The following is a 17,107-nucleotide window of genomic DNA, read 5'->3' as shown; positions in this document are numbered from 1 at the left end:
GAAGTAAGTATAGTGTTAGTGTTAGCCAGTTGGACCTTAGCAGGATCGGGATTCCTGGGGTTTAGCAATTGGTAACACTCAGGTCAGCTGATAGTCAGAGGGCTAGTCAGCATAGGTAAAGACAGAAAGAGTCTCGGATAGACTCGCGGAACAAGCACAGACTGCATAGAACAGCCGGATATAGAGGAAACTCTGCCAGAACAATCAGTACACCCGAAAAAGTTGTGAACGGAGTCTGTGGAGCCAGTAAACAGTCTACATAGTCAGAGTACGCACACACAGTGCCATAAAGCTAGACAGTATTGCACATACTTTTGTCAGAATCGTCAAATACAACCGCAACCAACCCGAACTCGACGAGGTCAATTTTGGAAAAACAGGAAACCCCATACACCTTGTGGCAGAGCTTCTTAGGTTTATAAAGAGCTGAGATTCACCCCTCACCCAAACATTTAGAGAGTTGTTATATAAACTCTTCTCACACCCAAACCTCGAGAAGTACGACAGCGTCCTGGGTGAGCGACGCACACGTGAGGCGGCACAGCACTGTCCATTGAGGCCAAACCGAGCGAACCCCGCTGTCGTCAGCTGCTATTCGTGACCGCGTCCAATGCGCGAGCTGCACAGACCTGCAGGGCAAGGCAATGATCACACACCTTCCGCAGCGAGCGCATCCACATACCAGTTTGGCAGGCTCGTCTCCGCAACTCAATGCACCTGCTCCCGCATCCACGACGTCCGCATGCGCCTCCGCTAGGCCCGTCGTAAGGTGTTTGAGGTATAAATCCGTGGACCTGATGCCGAGCACCGATGTGAGGCTAGGGTCTACTGTATGCGCACAAACAGATGGACTGTACCTTCCCGTTAGCACAAGTTATTGGTGGTATATGGTACAAACCACCGCTACAATGAAGTCAAATGCAGCTAGAGTATGAAGATAGTCTGCTTGCCGCTGTAGCAACCGAACCAGTCAGGTCCGCGATGGTGGGGTTTCTTTGAGCAGGTGATGAGCTTGATGGTGGGAGATGCAAGGAAAGGAGCGACGACTTATCTGTGTGCTCGCCCAGGCTTTTGACGAAAAGACAAAGACCATGACAGGTCGTGAGCTATGACATCACGCCTGCCAATGTCTTGCAGCTGGGCCACGATCTGCCGCCTTAACCCTAACCCAATGCTCTTCCGGCCAGGACAACTGCGTACCGTTGATATGCTGCTCGAGGAGACGACACTTGCTTCTTTGATTGTCCCAACAACGTCCTCCTACCCACCTTCGGTAAGGGGGTTCGCAATCGCATTCGATGGAGGCATGGATGACTTGGATGGTGACACAGTAGCGTCAGACACTGATCGTGCGCTGGACATGCGAGTAGTCGTGGACTTGGGGGGCTGAAGGAGGAGAACGATCTGGCAGGAGAGAGACCGGTCGAAGCACGCTCGGATAGAGCGGAACACGGTGAGAGACGGTGGTAGTGGTAACAGGCAAGGTAGTGGAGTGTCACCGCGGGCGAAGGAGCGCTGTGCTTGCACTGAACGTGCGGCAATTTGAGCGACAGCGAATGTAGAGGCCTCCCGGGCCGGTCTCTCCTGGGCCTGTGCACATCTGGTTACATTTCTGTACGCATGTCAAAGAATGGCTATTAGATGATATATATATGGTAAGCCTCTTGTATGCAATGTCACTTCTATCAGAGTCCTTGACGGCCTTATAAATCGCCTCGCCCCGCCAAGGTTGACAACGGCAAGCTTATGTATTCCAATTCCCTGCTTGCCAATTTTGGCGTTACAATTCTCGGCACGCGTGGCATTGCCGCTGGCACGGTTTCGCACATTTGCTGATGGAGCACCGCCTCGAATCGTTCTTTGTCAAAGGGCTGTAGAACCTCTTAGCAAGTACAACTTTCCCATTGCCAACCCTTCAGCGTCCTTTGGCACGTGTCGGCAAAGGGACAAGTTACGACTGTCCCGAAAACAAACCTCTGTTTCACGCGAAGGGATCCCGAGCGCTGCCCGTCGTGTCTGGGCCTGTGACCATGATGTGGCCTGTTTAGGCAGGTCGGGTAGGGTAGACGCCGGAGAGAAAAAATCCCGCGCGTTCACGGACTTATGCAAGGCGCTGTATTTCGACCGCAAGCTTCTTTGCTCCATCCAATGTCTATGATACTCTTTCATTCCACGAGACGCAGCTGCACCATTGACTGACAAAGAAGACGAAGAGCCTACATCCTGTGATGCAACGCGCCATGAAGCTTAGGGCGCAAATGTAAGTCCGCCAGTGTCGCTTCGGGACTCGTGGTCTCATATAGATAACGCTTCAAGCTTCAGTGGCAGCATAAGAAACCCAAAGCCATTGGCTTTCTAGCACTCCGAGAAGTCTGACCCATGCTAGACTTAGGATATAGGATTCCCTCACAAGGGGTCTCCTGAAAGTTTTGCATTCTCCCTCTCCCTTTGGTGAGGGCAGCGGTGCGCGCCGGTGTTATGCAAAGTCCAATCGTAGGTCGGTGCTCTGGCGATAGTGTGGGCATCGGTAAGTACCTTGTTCGTACATTAGTGTCGGCGAGTAAATTGACCGTTTTCTGGCCTTGTGCCGTGCGTGAGATAGCCAATCGCAGCTCATGCCTCTCCATCCATATGGGTGGTATGTACACGCACTGGGCAGCGGATTACATACGCAGTCTTCGGAGCCACACTCCGCCATTGTCGTGGTCTAGGGCTCACGCCTAAGGGCTCCTGAACGTAATCTACCTTACACGTTTGTCGTGTCTTTCCTTCCGATCCGAGACTTGCCAGTATTCATCGCGTCGTATCCTTGAGATACGCATAGTTCAACATGTCAACTGTTGCAGTAAGGTCATAGTTCCTCTCAGCTCATCGGCAGAGCCTTTGAATGGCATTGCGTAAGACTTACTCTGACTAAAGACGTTCTTAGGCTGAATATAGTGCTTGAGTACGGAAAGCTTCACCTAAACGTGTCGACGTCGGTAAGTCCTCTCAGGGCTCTTCTATCCTCTCGCCTCAACCTTGTGATCTAGCGTTCGTGGCTTGCACGACAACAATTCACATGCCAGATCTAACTTGTATCCATGGAGCAATCGCGAAGGCATGCATCTCGGAGAAGGCTAGACAAACCCATACCTGTGTAACCTCCATTCTTCATGCTGACTGATTCAAGCTTTCAATGTAGGCGGAGAAGGACAGCCCGTTGCCATGCATCCATTGCGACACGGTATAAAAGATGCTAAATAGTTCGCCAGAGCCTGCATGACGCTGCTCTTCAACTAGACTCGGTTAGCATGGGTCCCCTTTCCGACATTCACGTTGAAGAATTTCATGGGCAAGAACTATCCAGAAGGACGCCACAGCTCAACCCAACAGCAGGCTGTATGTCTGATTATGCGTGGGTGAGCATCATAGACTATGTCATGCGTTTGTTCTTCGGTATGAATGGCCCTCGGGTAGATGATGAATAATCAAGGCGATGATCCATGCCATCTCGTAGTCCTGTTCGGGGAGTGGTGTTATTCCGGTGCTGGTCAGCATATCTTCTTTGTTGTCCGAGCTTGGCTCATGTCCTTCGTGCAAGACCTCCAATTCCTAGTATGGTTGGGATCGCAAAACATCAACCATGGACCTCCGGATTTCTGTAGCTCTCCCTGTGTTTGCAGTACGATGGGGTACTCGTTGATCTCCGCATGCGCGATTTGCCAAGGCTTGCCCTCGGTAATGGACCCGTGGGCACTTGCTTCGGATACAGCTCATGAATCACACCTTACTCCTCTTTTCCAGATGGCTTTCTTACTCGCATGAGTGTCAAGCCACATACATAACCTCGTGAGCAGTCTACGCCATCGCTCGTTGACTTCGGTGACAAATAGCCCACCATACTGTAGCTACCCCGCTGGTATGCCGTCTGCTACTAAGAGTGCGATCCCCAATTGGGCGTACCTACCCCTCTCCGTGAGTGCCAACTCTGTCATTGATGTGAGAAATTGATGCCACTCTGAACTTGCAGTCAGATGGGCGGTTTGATGCATTGGCAGCTGAGTCCCTGGCAACTCAGTGTAAGTCGCCTCATACATCAACCGAGCGCTGACAAAGAAGTTGATCACAAGAATACTTGCCGCAGCGACGTCGAGTAGTGCGAAGACTCATAGCATTACTGTGTCAAAGGTGGCCGCACCATCTACGGCCCTCGTTACATCGATCGTGGCTGTTACCAGTACATCACGTTCGAACTCTATGCCGTTATCCGAGTCACCATCGATCTCCACACCGACTTCGCATCGACAAAGTACCCATGCAACTAACACCGCGCCCTCGAGCACAATTACCTCGACGCTATCAATCTTGGAGACCATGACTGAAGCTGCAACGTCTCTCATCCCCTCCACGTCCATAGACACGGCACCACCTCCCGCGCCCTCAACGGCGATCGCGGGTGCCACCGTGCCTCGGAAGGACGCACGACAGATTGTAGCTGGAACTGTTGGGGCTCTGCTAGTTGTGTTCGTCTTAATCGCGGCCGCCAGTCGCATTGTACGGTGGAGACGGAGTAAGTGAGCTACGCTTTGTACTACGAAGCAGAAGTCTTACTGACGATCGAAATAGAGCTAAAGAGGGAGCAACATATATCTCCCCTTGAGCCATCGGACCTCCAGGGAGCGTCGGAGCCATCCGGAAAGCATAGTCGTCCTTCCAGTCATTCGCACATGGTGGAGCATGTGCCTGGACCGCAGTCGGTATATGCGTCTTCTGTCGTCGCTGTTCCTTCTACCTCTTCCGCAAGAGGTGATGGACTAGCAGAGGAGCCCGCAATGGTGCCAGCGCAGGCACCTATCACGCTATCCTCGCTCGTCAAGAGGCTGGCGCGTGAGCGCAGTGTCACAGCTGCGCATGCACCGATGAGGAGAACGAGATCGCCTGTTTTCCCAGCCATTCCGTATCAAGAGTCAGACTCGGGATGGCGGTTGCCAGCAGAAGAAGCTTCTTTTCCTCCTCCATACACCCGAAACTGAGTACTATAGTAGGAATGAGTCGCATTTTGGACGGACCGTTTCACAATGAGCGTAGTACCTCCTTTCTCAGTAGAGTGTATCTGCACGGTGATGTATCGAGGTGGCGCTGGTGAAAACCCGGCGCCAGCAGATGAAAACCGTGGCGGATTCGTTACCGTAGGGCCGCTAACGCCGGATCCACCTGTTGAAAACTCAATGATGGCGGGTAATGAAAATTCTGATAATTATCCGTGCAAATACACTCTAGTGTATGTTGAACGAATTGACCAAGCCTTGAACACTTTGGCAACTCGAGCGCCTGATAGGCGCTGGTTGGCAGCGGTGCTCGGGGTCCCCCTTCTCAGCCATCCGTTGCTACTCACGATGAGCCGACACGCTCTCTTGACGAATAGTACTCTAGCTTGGTAGCGGAACAGATGCAGAAACGGCTACCCCTAGAACTGCTTAACTATGTTTTGGACTTTCAGTAGTGTCCGGCACAAAGACGTTAGCCTTTGTCGTCATGCTCGCTTGCCTTGAATTCAAGCACAACTTCGGTCCCACGATCACGTCCTCAACTTCGACGCATCCCTTGACGCATGACCAGCACTTTCGCGCTTTGCTTGCCGTCTTAATTTCAAAGGCCTTATGTGTGGAGCTCTTGCATTGCTATGAGCCTAGGCATACGCTACACCGCCTCCTTTCTCACTTCAAGTCAATGTTCATGCCAATGTACGTTCCAGGTTACCTCGCCTCCATCCACAAACCTGTTGCTGTCATTGTCTTGTGATCTGATTCGCACTCATGTTGTCCGGGGCGCCTCGTCTCCATACAGAAGCTCGCACTACGGCTGGCAACGATTCTCCTTCCAGGTGCGTTGCGCGGGATTTCTGCCGGCACTAACTAACGGGGTTTTGCTGCTATGACGTCAGGAGCGCAAGCCTTGCTCATATATGCTGGCGTTAGCCCTGCACGGTCACAATATTGGATATGGCTATCACCGTAGAGCCTTACGGAGATTGAGGCGACGAACAGTGTGAGTACTACGCGTCTCGCTCTTGAAGGATGCATGTATCTGCAATTCATGTATTTGAGGTCTCTTTTCGCACCGGTGTGTCATCAGGCGACACCATGCGAAGGGTAGATTGTTGAAATCTTGATGGCTTGACAGCACCTGTTGTCAGCACAGGTCGGTATCCTCGGGAAGCCATGCGCCCCGCGATTTGTCCACGCTGTCGGACTGTGCTATTGCTACAAGCGGATGTTATGTGGATACAGCCCGTCTAGACACCCACGAGCTCGAGTCTCTCACCTCCGTTGTTGCGTGATATGCGGGGCATATCCTTTGTATCTCTTGCTCCCTTACTTGGGCTGGCCACCGTGATCAAAGGGCAGAGGACGAACGCGACCTGTGTGGAGCAGTATGATTGGGTACGTCTGTATTATCGTTCAAGCTCAGCGTTCTGTCTCACGGGTCTGCCGCATTTGCCGGCAGCTGGACAATTCATTGGGCCAGAGTCCATGTCTTGTTACTGCTTATATGTACACCGCTTGCCAGACATGCAATACTACCCCCGGAAACGGTGAGCACCATCGTACTCGTGTGATTCCACTTCTTACTGAGACGGTCATCCTGAAAGACTGCTTTGTTAGTGCACTGGATCCCGGTATCCCGTACACTGGTCCGCCCAATCTCGAAATTGCGATCTCAACAGGGAAATGTGAATGTAACACCGTAGTCTACTCTATGCTAGCTGCATGTGCAGTATGTCAAGGAGGAGGGATATGGGATATCGTGCCGCGAGTAGCGTTCATGTGCGGATTTCATTCGAGGCTAACTTATACTCATGCAGCTTTTCCGACTTCTCTTCTTCTTGCGTAGACGCGCAAATAGAGCTGTAACTCGATCCTGCTTTCTTTTTCTACTCGTCCTGATCGGTCCGGGTTCCCCTTTAGATACCCGTTTGCAACGCCAAGTGGAACGGCAATTCCACCATGGGCATCGCTACCCCTCGTGGTGAGTCGCGCTACAGTCTGTCTAATCCTTGCTTGCCCAACGATTTTTCGTAGAACGACACTTTTGATGCCGTGGGAGTACAGGTTTTCTTAGGGAATGATAGTGAGCTTCCCGCGAGACTACCTGCATCCAGTACTTATATACTTCCTCACAAAGTGCCAGTGAATAGAGCTACCAGCCCAAAAACTACCAAGGATGTCGCAGGAAAGGTGGCGGGCGGTGTAATCGGAGGCCTTGCGCTCTTGAGCACGATCGGGGGAGCAGTATATTATGCTGTCAAGAGAAGACGCCGTGTACCATACATTCATGGTGAGCTGACATATCTCTGCAATTGGTCAAACAGTAAACGACCACGAATTGTGTGCGCCAGGTCGCGCTGAGCGATACAACATTCTTCTCTTCCCGGGGGACTTTGCGCCGTCTTTCCGTTCCCCCCATGCCTCAACAGCCAAGATCTCGGGCGCTGCGGCCAGAACATTTGCAGATCCCCGGGTCAGCATGCTCTCCAGCGCTGAAACTATGGCCTCCTTCGGAGGATCGGCTACTGATATGCGAGAGCAACCAGCGTTGCCAGAACCCATGTTCACATCACCTCGTATCGAGAGAAAAGCGGCTCCGGGGGTGCTTCCGTTCCCTAACCCACCTCTTCCTCCATTTCCACCAGAGGCAGTCGAAGGAGTGCCATCTTCAGTGCGCCAAGCATTTGACTCAGGATGGAGGCTTGGGGACAGGCCTGCAGGCGGGGATCGTCGGACATTACCTCCGCCATACACACAGGACTAACTTTTTTCTCGTTTCGCAACGTTCCTCAGTCCTGTATGTAGCGAGGCCGGCGTATAGCATATGACATTGATCGCGTTCGAGGACACTCTCGAAGAATTTGAGTCTCTGAGGACGCCAGCAACTAGTTCAGCCACAGAGCAAACATGACCATACAGCCCTTCCCACAAAGGCGTCGATACAGTGGAAGCACTGCCTGCAATCTCCCATGCGCTTTCTCACCATGATTCATCGCGACTAGTACGTCTGCGTATCCGAGTACTCGTTGAGGTGACTCAGTACCACAGTTCCTACGAAGTATGCCTGCGCTGCAACGGATGAATATTATGTGCCACCTCGCTATGGCGCTTCGAAGTACCCGCAACATTGAACATGCCACCTGGCAACCTGTCCTTCGCAAAGCTGTGCATCCCGATATCACCGCCTCAGCGGTTCGCTCAGTACGCAATTCTTACACGGTAGGCCTGTCTTTTTTGAACGCCAGCATTCTGACTCCATTGACTGTTGCACAGCCTATGCTGACGTCCTTTGATGAGATCCGGTTGCCTCGCTCTCCAGAAGCTCACGGTCACACTGCGTCGGAGACCGGCATACTATTAGAAGGGCAGCGACCCAGTCTTGGACGTCCGTCACGACGGTCATTGTGCGAGAAGCCCAGTCTACAATATCCTTTCGTCATTCACAGAGCATTCAGGCTTCGTCCAACGTCCACTCCAATGGCACCAGTCTCCTTTCTGTCGTTCACAATCCACCACCCGATCCTCAGCCAACCTTCAGGCTCTCCTTCAGGCTATCTTCCATTTGTGGGGATTGCTGCAGTCATGTTACTGCTCATCGTGTGTTGCGGAGACAATGATGCTCCAGTAGGACCCAGGAGACGTAACATCTCAGTGAGTATCGTTTGCACTTTGGAAAGCGCATAATTTTGCTGACGTGCTAGGGGATTTTAGTATGAGTCATGGTTCGGACATGGGATGTCGACCCATGGCGCGGCAGAGGAGCACGCATCTTCATCCGGACTTGCCTTGGCGAGGGTACAAACCCCAACGTGGCCCGTCGCACCGTCTCCGACAGAGCCTCCGCCCTACTCTCGTCATGCCCCCTTCCCGTATTGATTGCATCATCGTCTAACTTATGTGTATCTATTTAAGAGCATCTCGGATGTTATGCCTACGCAGCTTTACGCGCAGCTTCAGAAGAATCTATTCACAGCTGATTGGCCGTTCCATGGCGAGATACTGTTGAACATACCATTTGACTGCAAGCCGCTGTGATGTCCAAACCAATCAGCATATATTCAGGAACTACTCGCTGGCGAGTCTGTACTTCATCCAGCGTTCAGCTTCACTGATGCGATTGATCTCTGCAGCTGCGTTGGAATCTGGCGCAATGACCGCATGAAGATCACTCCCCGCCGTCGTCTTATGTCTCATTCGCGGATCCCGAGTGGATCATCATGAACGCCGCCATGAATAAGGCAGCGCAGGACCCGAGTAACACGGTCTGCAACTGCAAACGGCTCATGTTCGCCGCAGGTTTTCCGACCCAGATCGGATTCAGTCCGACGTCTCCAACGTTCCGTTCGAGATCTTCGAGAAGGATAGCAAACCTTATATTTGGGTACGTAATTGCCGTAGGACGACGGAGAGTGGCCGAGTTTCGAGACATCTCGCAAGATCACTGAGAACACACCTCTGGTCGCCGGAAGGGGTGTCCTCCTTGATTATGACGAATATAGGAGATCGTGCAGCCTTGATCCTGGACTCAATGATCACCTCGAGTCCGCGGTGATCACCGTCCCCGCGCATTTCCACCTGTCCCAGAAGCAGGCGACTAAGGATGCGGGAACCATGGCGGGGCTGAATGTGCTCCGCGTTTTCAACGAGACGAGTGCGTGCGCGATTGGGTACAGCGTGGACTATAGAATTACTAGTGAGCGCCACATTCTTATCTTCGATTTGGGCGGAGGGTCGCTGAGCGTGTCCCTCATAACCGTCGAGGAAGGCGTCTTTTGGGTCAATTCACACGCGGGCGATGCGCACCAGGGCGGAGAGGACTTCGACGACCGTCTCGTCCAGCACTTCTCCGCCGAGTTCAAGCGCAGACACAAAGTGTATCTGTCTGGAAACCCGCGTGCCATCCGTCGTCTCCGCATTGCCTGCGAACGCGCCAAGCGGACGCTCTCCTTCGCCATGAAGACCACGGTGATGGTCGACGGCCTCTATGGCAGCATCGACTTCGAGACGTCCCTCACCCGCGGGAGCTTCGAGGAGCTCTGTGAGGATCACTTCCATCGTACGCTCGACCCTATCGACAGGGTGCTCCCCGACGCCAAGTTCAATAAGTCACAAGTGTATGAAGTCATTCTCGTCGGCGGTTCGACTCGCATCCCGCGTGTTCGCAGGCTCGTCTCGGAGTACTTCGACGGCAAGGAGCTCAACAGGTCTATGAACACTGACGAGGCGGTCACACGTGGAGCTGCCATTGAGGCCGTCATCGTCTCCGGCGACACCTCAGAGGAGACGCAGGACGTGTTGCTTCTCGACGTCATTCCCGTATCGCTAGGGGTCGAGACCGCCGGGGGGGTCATGACGCCGTTCATCAAGCGCCAGACAACGTTCCCGACGAAAAAGGCGGAGATCGTCACTACATACTTCGACAATCAACCCGGAGTGTCTATACAGGTCTACGAGGGCGAACATGCGAGGACCAAAGACAACAACCTCAGTGGGAGGCTCGTGCTCTCCGGCATAGCTCCAGCTCCCCGTGGAGTCCCTCAAATCAAGGTGCTGTTTGAAGTGGACCAGAATGGTTTCCTGGTCGTCAGAGCCACCGATATGGGGTCGGGAAAGTCGAACGAAATTTCTATCCCGAGTGACATGTGGACGTTATCAAGGGAAGAGACGGACCGTAGCGCAGCGATGAAGAATCTTGAGGCGGATGCATCCAGCCTGGAGACAACCGTAGCGGAGCTTGAGCTGCAGAACGCACTCAGCCGAGCGACCTTGCTGCTGAATGCTGACAACGACATCTCCGCCGCGGTCTATAGACGCCGCCAACAGGCGATGCAAGTGGCGGCTGAGGCGGAAATGCGAAAGCTCTCTGGTTCTGCTACCAGTCAGCAGGGAGAGCGATCAGGACGGCGCGTGAGCGACGAGAAGTAGACATACGTAGCCGGCAGCTGTCGCCGGTTTGAAAGTTTTCAGGTAGATGTGTTGGTGTAGCACTGCCAGTGGTACCTTTTGGGAACCACACGGTTGGCTACTATCTGGTCTCTATTATCAGTATATGCAGAGTTCTTGCAACCGCTACGCACTGTACAACTCATGGCCTGCGATATTCATGTTTTCTGCGCACTGGCCAGTGCATATTGGGAGCCTGAGCCCTTAGAGTTGTTGAAACTGCACAAGGGATTAGCCAGGAGTATAGGGCGATTGAGACATGGAACATGGGTCGGGTGTAACACGAACTTTGTGTTGGCGTACATTGTACAAAAGCAAAGTGATGGTGACTCGGAAAGCCCGCAGAGAATGTGACGCTTTGTTTGTGTATGGTGTGACGCGTCGCGACGCGTTTGTTTGGCTGCCTTGAATGGGCAAGCGGGCGCGCGCCTCGGCAGATGACGCCCGCGTGCCACCCGCGTCGCGCCCGCTCCGTGTCTGCCCTCCACGTCCTCTGCACCTGTATGCGTATGTCTGGATGCCCTGCTTGCCCTGCTTGCCTCTGAACACGCGCTATCATGGGAATATTTGGGCTGTTGCCTCTCCTCAAGGACATCCACAACACCAAGCATCTCTCCGAATTTCGTGGCCAGACACTCGCCGTCGACGCATATGTCTGGCTCCATAGAGGCACATACGGATGTGCGGCGGAGATCGCCACGGGGAAGAAGACGTCAAAGTGAGGTTTACGCGTCGTATTGGTGCCCTCTCTCCCTCCTTCCCTTCCGGGCTTGCTTAACATCGCCGCCCTGCCTCGTCTCACTCGCGTGTCAAAATGCCCCTTGAAGACGATCTTCACGCAGAGCTTGCCCAGGATTGGCTGCTCATGATACTCTCGTGACTGAAGCGTCGGCCGTGTGAACGTCTGCGCGGCGAGGATCTCCAGGATATACTCGGTCACGAACATCCTGGAGGTCCCGTGCGTCACCTTCACGTCTGCTAACCACAAGGGTCTGTCCTGCAGGCGGCCTTCAGACTGCTGTACAATGCAGCTGTCTGTCTACGAAGAAGCCCTCACCATTCACACGCAGCGATAGGGCTGCATGACGTCGTTGAGGTCTGCTGTGCGAGCGCACCTTGTCAAGACACGTAATGTTTCTGCCACATTCTGGGCGAACCCGCAGACCCTCTTCTGTGTTCGGCGATCGCGACGGCGATCCGCTTCTCCTCACAGCGCGGACTGATGTCTATGTCTCACTTCATATGGCTCGGACCATGTCGCGTCGCGTTGTGGGATGAAACGTGATTATGCGACTGCTTGTGTCGCAACTCGATCTTCTACGAGCGGGAGACCACGAGCAGTTCTGTTACATTCAAGTTTGCAGCATTAATGAATACGGACTGCCATGAGGGGCAAACTGGCTTCGATGGGGTGGTGATTCCGCCTGAGGTCCGAAATATGGACGAGTCGTGCGTTCGTAACGTTGAGTCATTAGGGAATGACTCCTGTGTTCCTCTACCTGTGAAGCGTCATCTTGGACGCTTCCTTAAAGCCCCGATGACGTCCACACCAGGTGCGCTCTCTCATACACTTCGACGACTTCATTGGACGACTTCTCGTCTATGTCCCGAGCTAGAAGTGCTTGCTCGTTCCTACTTCTGAACGGTAGCGTGAATATGGCTACTCACTCGGTACCGGGCCGCCTAGCCTGCGGCCCCGATGCTCCGTAGGCATTGCCAAACCTACGAGCCCGGACCGGTCGCCACAAGTCCAGATGCACGCACTCTTCGCGAAAATTTGGTTCAGTGAGCCCTGTGTATTTTCGTCGTCTCCTCCTCTTCTCTCCCCCCGACGCTGCGCACCCGTACGCAGTGTTGAATACCATCTCTCTCTCTGCCATGTGGAAGTCCCGTCTTCTGCCAATCTCTCGCAGCAATTCGCACGAATTCTCTAAATGCTCGGTGAGCCAGGCTAATCCACTGGGCACAGCGTGGCTAGCGAAGAACTTGTGTAGTGAGCGGGGATTCGTTCAGCCATTGGCATACTTGTCCCTTTTGCGCGCCAGTGCCTTGCGTTGGGACGCGGCGCCAAGGCGCCCTCGGCAGCTGTACCTTGTTGACTTTTCCGGCAGTCTTGGGTTGGTGTTGCATAGACGTAGAATCGTGTCTTGTGGTGGGTGTGCGCCCTTAACCTGCGCTCAGGCTAGCGTGTCATGCTTTCCTCATATATACGTAAAGACGCCCTTGTCCCCGCCCACCTCTTCGCTAGTTCCAAGTGTGTGGGCCTCACCTTCAATGGCGCGTGAACCTTCTCAACGTAATGTCTACCGTTTATTTCCAGCCGCCCTACATCTCAGCACAGATCGTCGGGTGAACCGTGGAGAAACACTAGTCTCCCTACCTGCCGGCCACCGTGACCGCCGCTGCACTTGCTTGAGATTTTAGATATGTTGAGTATGTGATGCACCACGTGCGGCTGCTACGCCACCAAGGCGTCGCTCCGTACCCCTTTGAAAAAGCTGACTTAAACATGGCTCACACCCATAGCGGGGTGAACGTCTCGGGCCGTCGCGACGCTTGTGTGTACATACGGGCCCCCGCAGTCTTTCGCTACATTGTTGTTTTTGACGGCTATTAGTGTCTACATCTCCACAAGTACATACGAGTGACTTCTGTGGCCCGAAACCGCCACCTGGCCGGCAATGCTTGCAATTTGTGCGCGCACAGCTCCCTGCGTGAACTCGATGATATCGTCCCAGAACCCCGAGAGCTACTTACCTTCCGATAGTACCAACAGAATGGCGGTCAAAACGCGGCAGTCAGCTGAGTTACAGCATGCACGAAATGTTGCATTGGCTTACGTCGGCAGGCTGATTACTAACATTTCCCGACAGATCCCCCTGACGCACGTGCGTGTGTTTGCTGCAAATGGTACAATGAGGAGCGAGCATAAAGATCAAACGAGAATGAGCCTTGAGCCTGATCGTTGGGAAGATGTAGCAGAGGTATGAACATGAGGAATGGTATGACGAGAACAACAACACAACAGCATACCATCTGTAGCTCAGATACTACAATACTAGTTCAGACATCAATTATAACCATCTCAAGGCCGAGCTCTGTAGTGACACGACAACTACTGGCTCGCGCATCCGCCGGCTACGGTCGCATAAGTAGTACTCGCCAAGTGAGAAGGGCGCGAAGCTGCGATCACGACGAGCCTGCATATCCCGGTGGGAAACAACGATCCGAGCCCTGTGCTGCTCAAAGGAACACACCACCGTGTCTACTCGTGATCACATCGAACATAGAGCACCGCAAGATCGCAGCAACCCTGCGCCCTAGCCTGGTCTTGCGTTTGCTGTGGCCGTCGTCGCTTCTCAGATGACGCAGCACGAGGGCACGAGGGCATCAATACATACCTTGCACCATGGTGCCCCATCTCTTGCTTCTGTTGCTTCTCGGAAACCCACGCCACAAAGCCCTCCGTAGCCAGAGCCCAAGGCCTAGGGGAACTTCCGCAGCTCAAGAAGCTGCCTCGTACAGCGGAGCGCATGAGCTATTCTCCCTTCTACACAACACGTCATGAGGGTGCTGCAGCAAGGAACGAGACCTGCCAAACTAAGCGAAACTGTCGGAGGCGAGTACCGCCGCGGTGGCCACAGCAGTGGCATCGTGGTGGACCCTGGCGTCTGCGAAGCGACGTCAAGGTTAGCACTTGCAGTCGCAAAGACACGATACGCCCACAGACGATATCGATATGGCCGAGACTCGCGGCGCTTACGCATTGGGTAGATGCCGGAGCATGCGTGATGCAACGTTGTCTAGGGAGAACGCTTATAAGCGCATGAATTTTGAGCCTAAACGGCGGCAGTCTAGTCAACAGCTCGCAACGATCGATGGTCGCTGACACCCGCCGTCTTACGCGATGTACGCGCTGCCCTGGGGATCATGACCTGGGGGATCCTGGCACACGGACATCACACGCACTCGTGTATGAAGTTCGCAAAGCGAAGCATGCATTGTCCTGACGGTCAGCAGAAGAGCATGCGTACTGAACCATTTACAAATGTAGTGCGGGAAGCAAAGGAAAGGAAGACAACGTAGTGGTGTATTCGCATGAAGGTCCGAGAACTGCGAAGACCAGCGTCTGAGTCTATTATTACCGGCATGAACGCGGGAGGAGATTGCATACCTAACAGAAGGCACTAAAGGCGACAATAAGGTAGCGACGTAGGAGAACAAGAGCTGATGGTGAGGAGAACATTCTTGCAGGATCCGGGTTATCATGTGAAGACGGGCAGGGTATCGCAAGAAGAGACCGGGTATTGAGGTTCCAGGAAGTAGCCTTAGCCCTAAGCGACGTATGAAGACCGCATGATGGGAGACGAGGGTGTCGAGAAGCGATGCGCAGCAGAGAAGGCCAGCTGACCAGGACCTTCATAGCGAGGGCTACAATGATTCCCAATTTATACAGGCGTTAGCACCTCAAATCTAGATATGCACGAGACTTACGCCGTGGGGGCTGAGTTCGGTCGAACACCGGTGAAAGGAACACAGAGCAAGGGACTTCCGTAGGGTGATATTGACTGAGGACCAAAAGCGAGCAGTCCACCTTTCGAGAGCGCAGCAAGATTATTATGGGACAAGCCTGAGCCAGGATAGACAGGAGTCACAGAAGCAAGCAGGGCATTGGGCGCCAGCCCGGCTTGAACGACGAAGGGAGTGGCATGAGGGTTGAGACCGGGCTTCCCGTCAGCATCATAGTTTTGGCTAGTATCCGCACGAAGGAATTCGACGACAATAGGAACACTGGAGTACGCTTGTCCGTGGAGCGCTTGTGCGGCTTCTGCAGCTTGAGACGGAGTAGCGTACTCCACTACAGCCGATACCAGACCATGTTCTCCAGACTCAGCAGGTATGATCTCCAACTTCTTCACGTCGCCATAAGGCCCTAGAAGGGGGTGCAAGTCAGAGAGTTGAGAGAATAGTACTGCAGGCAGGTGCTTGATCTGGAGGGAAGATGAAGGAGTGGAGAACGTGAGTGTTGGAGGACGTTCGATAGGTGGCGTAACAACGATAGACGCTTGCAGAGGGGGAAGCGCAGGAGTGAGAGCTTTGACGTCAAACGGTGCTGGAGATGGCGACGGAGAAGAGTTGGATAGAACAGTCGCGCGGTCGCCCCCGTCAAGGAAGCCTAAAAAGCATTAGTAGACTGATCTACCTTCACGGCGTTTGTTGCATACCTTCGGAACGCTGAACGACAGCCCAGGAGACATCGATGACATGACCCCTGCGACATACGTCATCAGCTGGTGACAGACTAGCTAAAGGGTTGGTTTACTTGATTTCCTTGCGATTAAAGGTGTCCATGGCTAGTTTCGCCTCGTGGTGTTGACTCATCACAACGAATCCACGCCTCCTGGATGCGTTGTCGACGGTGGCGAGAATGACGGCATGCGATACCGTCCCAAAGCGAGAAAAGATCTCAGCAAACTCAGTTCTACCCGACCGGGGTCATCAAAGAACGGCGCTTGTGATAAGAAGGATACATACTTGGTAAGGTCGAAAGGCAGCCCCAGGACGTAGAGGTTCCGACGAGTATCAGGTTGTTTTGCCGGCTTCGAGCGGGGAAGTTCCGATGAAAGGGTGACGGTAGTGACGACGCTTAGTGGACTCGATTCAAGTCGTGCATGTAGAAGGGAAGAGTGGAGTACTCACAGCGGGGTGCCGTCGACGTTGTAGCCGGACATGCAAAGCGCTTTCCTGATTAGGAGTTCATGAGATTATGAGAGGCGCATATAGTCCATGAGTACGCACTTGGCGGCGTCTTGCGAAGCAAATGTCAAGGCGTAATATCTACGACCCGCTGCGTCATAGTTTTCATCGCACTTGATGATGTCGCCTGGATGAGGAGAGAGTTAGCGATCGGCGAGAAACGACTAATAAGGCGAATACCTATAAAGTTGTTGAAGAGGTCGACAAGTTCTCTCCTTGTGACTATGGATAAAAAACGATGGATGAGGAATCTGTTGTCGCTTGAGTGTAGAGAATGCTGACCTGCGTCGGCGACATTGCTGACATGGACGGCGAAGCCATCGCGATTGAACTTGAAGAGGGGGTTGGGCGAGGGCGACATTTTTGTTGAGAGCAGC

At 53.4% G+C, this 17,107-nt stretch overlaps 3 protein-coding genes across 3 annotated transcripts; 2 read left to right on the top strand and 1 right to left on the bottom strand.

Moving 5' to 3' along the window:
- Positions 1–8,163: 8,163 nt before the first annotated feature.
- DICSQDRAFT_171738 (HSP70-domain-containing protein) lies at positions 8,164–10,955 on the top strand (the record flags this gene model as incomplete). The annotated part of the gene is made up of 3 exons (XM_007367425.1): positions 8,164–8,231; positions 9,327–9,411; positions 9,468–10,955. The coding sequence occupies 3 exons, from the start codon at positions 8,164–8,166 to the stop codon at positions 10,953–10,955; spliced, it is 1,641 nt and encodes a 546-aa protein (XP_007367487.1).
- Positions 10,956–11,593: 638 nt separating this feature from the next.
- Positions 11,594–13,458, top strand: DICSQDRAFT_24498 (uncharacterized protein; the record flags this gene model as incomplete). Its single annotated transcript, XM_007367424.1, has 2 exons — positions 11,594–11,691; positions 13,398–13,458. Coding segments are annotated over 2 exons (159 nt in total), but the record flags the coding sequence as incomplete, so codon positions are not given.
- A 2,005-nt stretch (positions 13,459–15,463) lies between these two features.
- On the bottom strand, positions 15,464–17,091 carry DICSQDRAFT_64396 (uncharacterized protein; the record flags this gene model as incomplete). Its single annotated transcript, XM_007367423.1, has 8 exons — positions 15,464–16,149; positions 16,199–16,245; positions 16,297–16,455; positions 16,509–16,619; positions 16,674–16,718; positions 16,773–16,857; positions 16,911–16,952; positions 17,013–17,091. The coding sequence occupies 8 exons, from the start codon at positions 17,089–17,091 to the stop codon at positions 15,464–15,466; spliced, it is 1,254 nt and encodes a 417-aa protein (XP_007367485.1).
- Between the last annotated feature and the right edge of the window lie 16 nt (positions 17,092–17,107).

The sequence above is a fragment of the Dichomitus squalens genome (genome assembly GCF_000275845.1).
Source record: "Dichomitus squalens LYAD-421 SS1 unplaced genomic scaffold DICSQscaffold_25, whole genome shotgun sequence".
Classification (NCBI taxonomy): Eukaryota; Fungi; Basidiomycota; class Agaricomycetes; order Polyporales; family Polyporaceae; genus Dichomitus; species Dichomitus squalens.
This window is presented reverse-complemented; position numbering and strand designations above follow the sequence as displayed.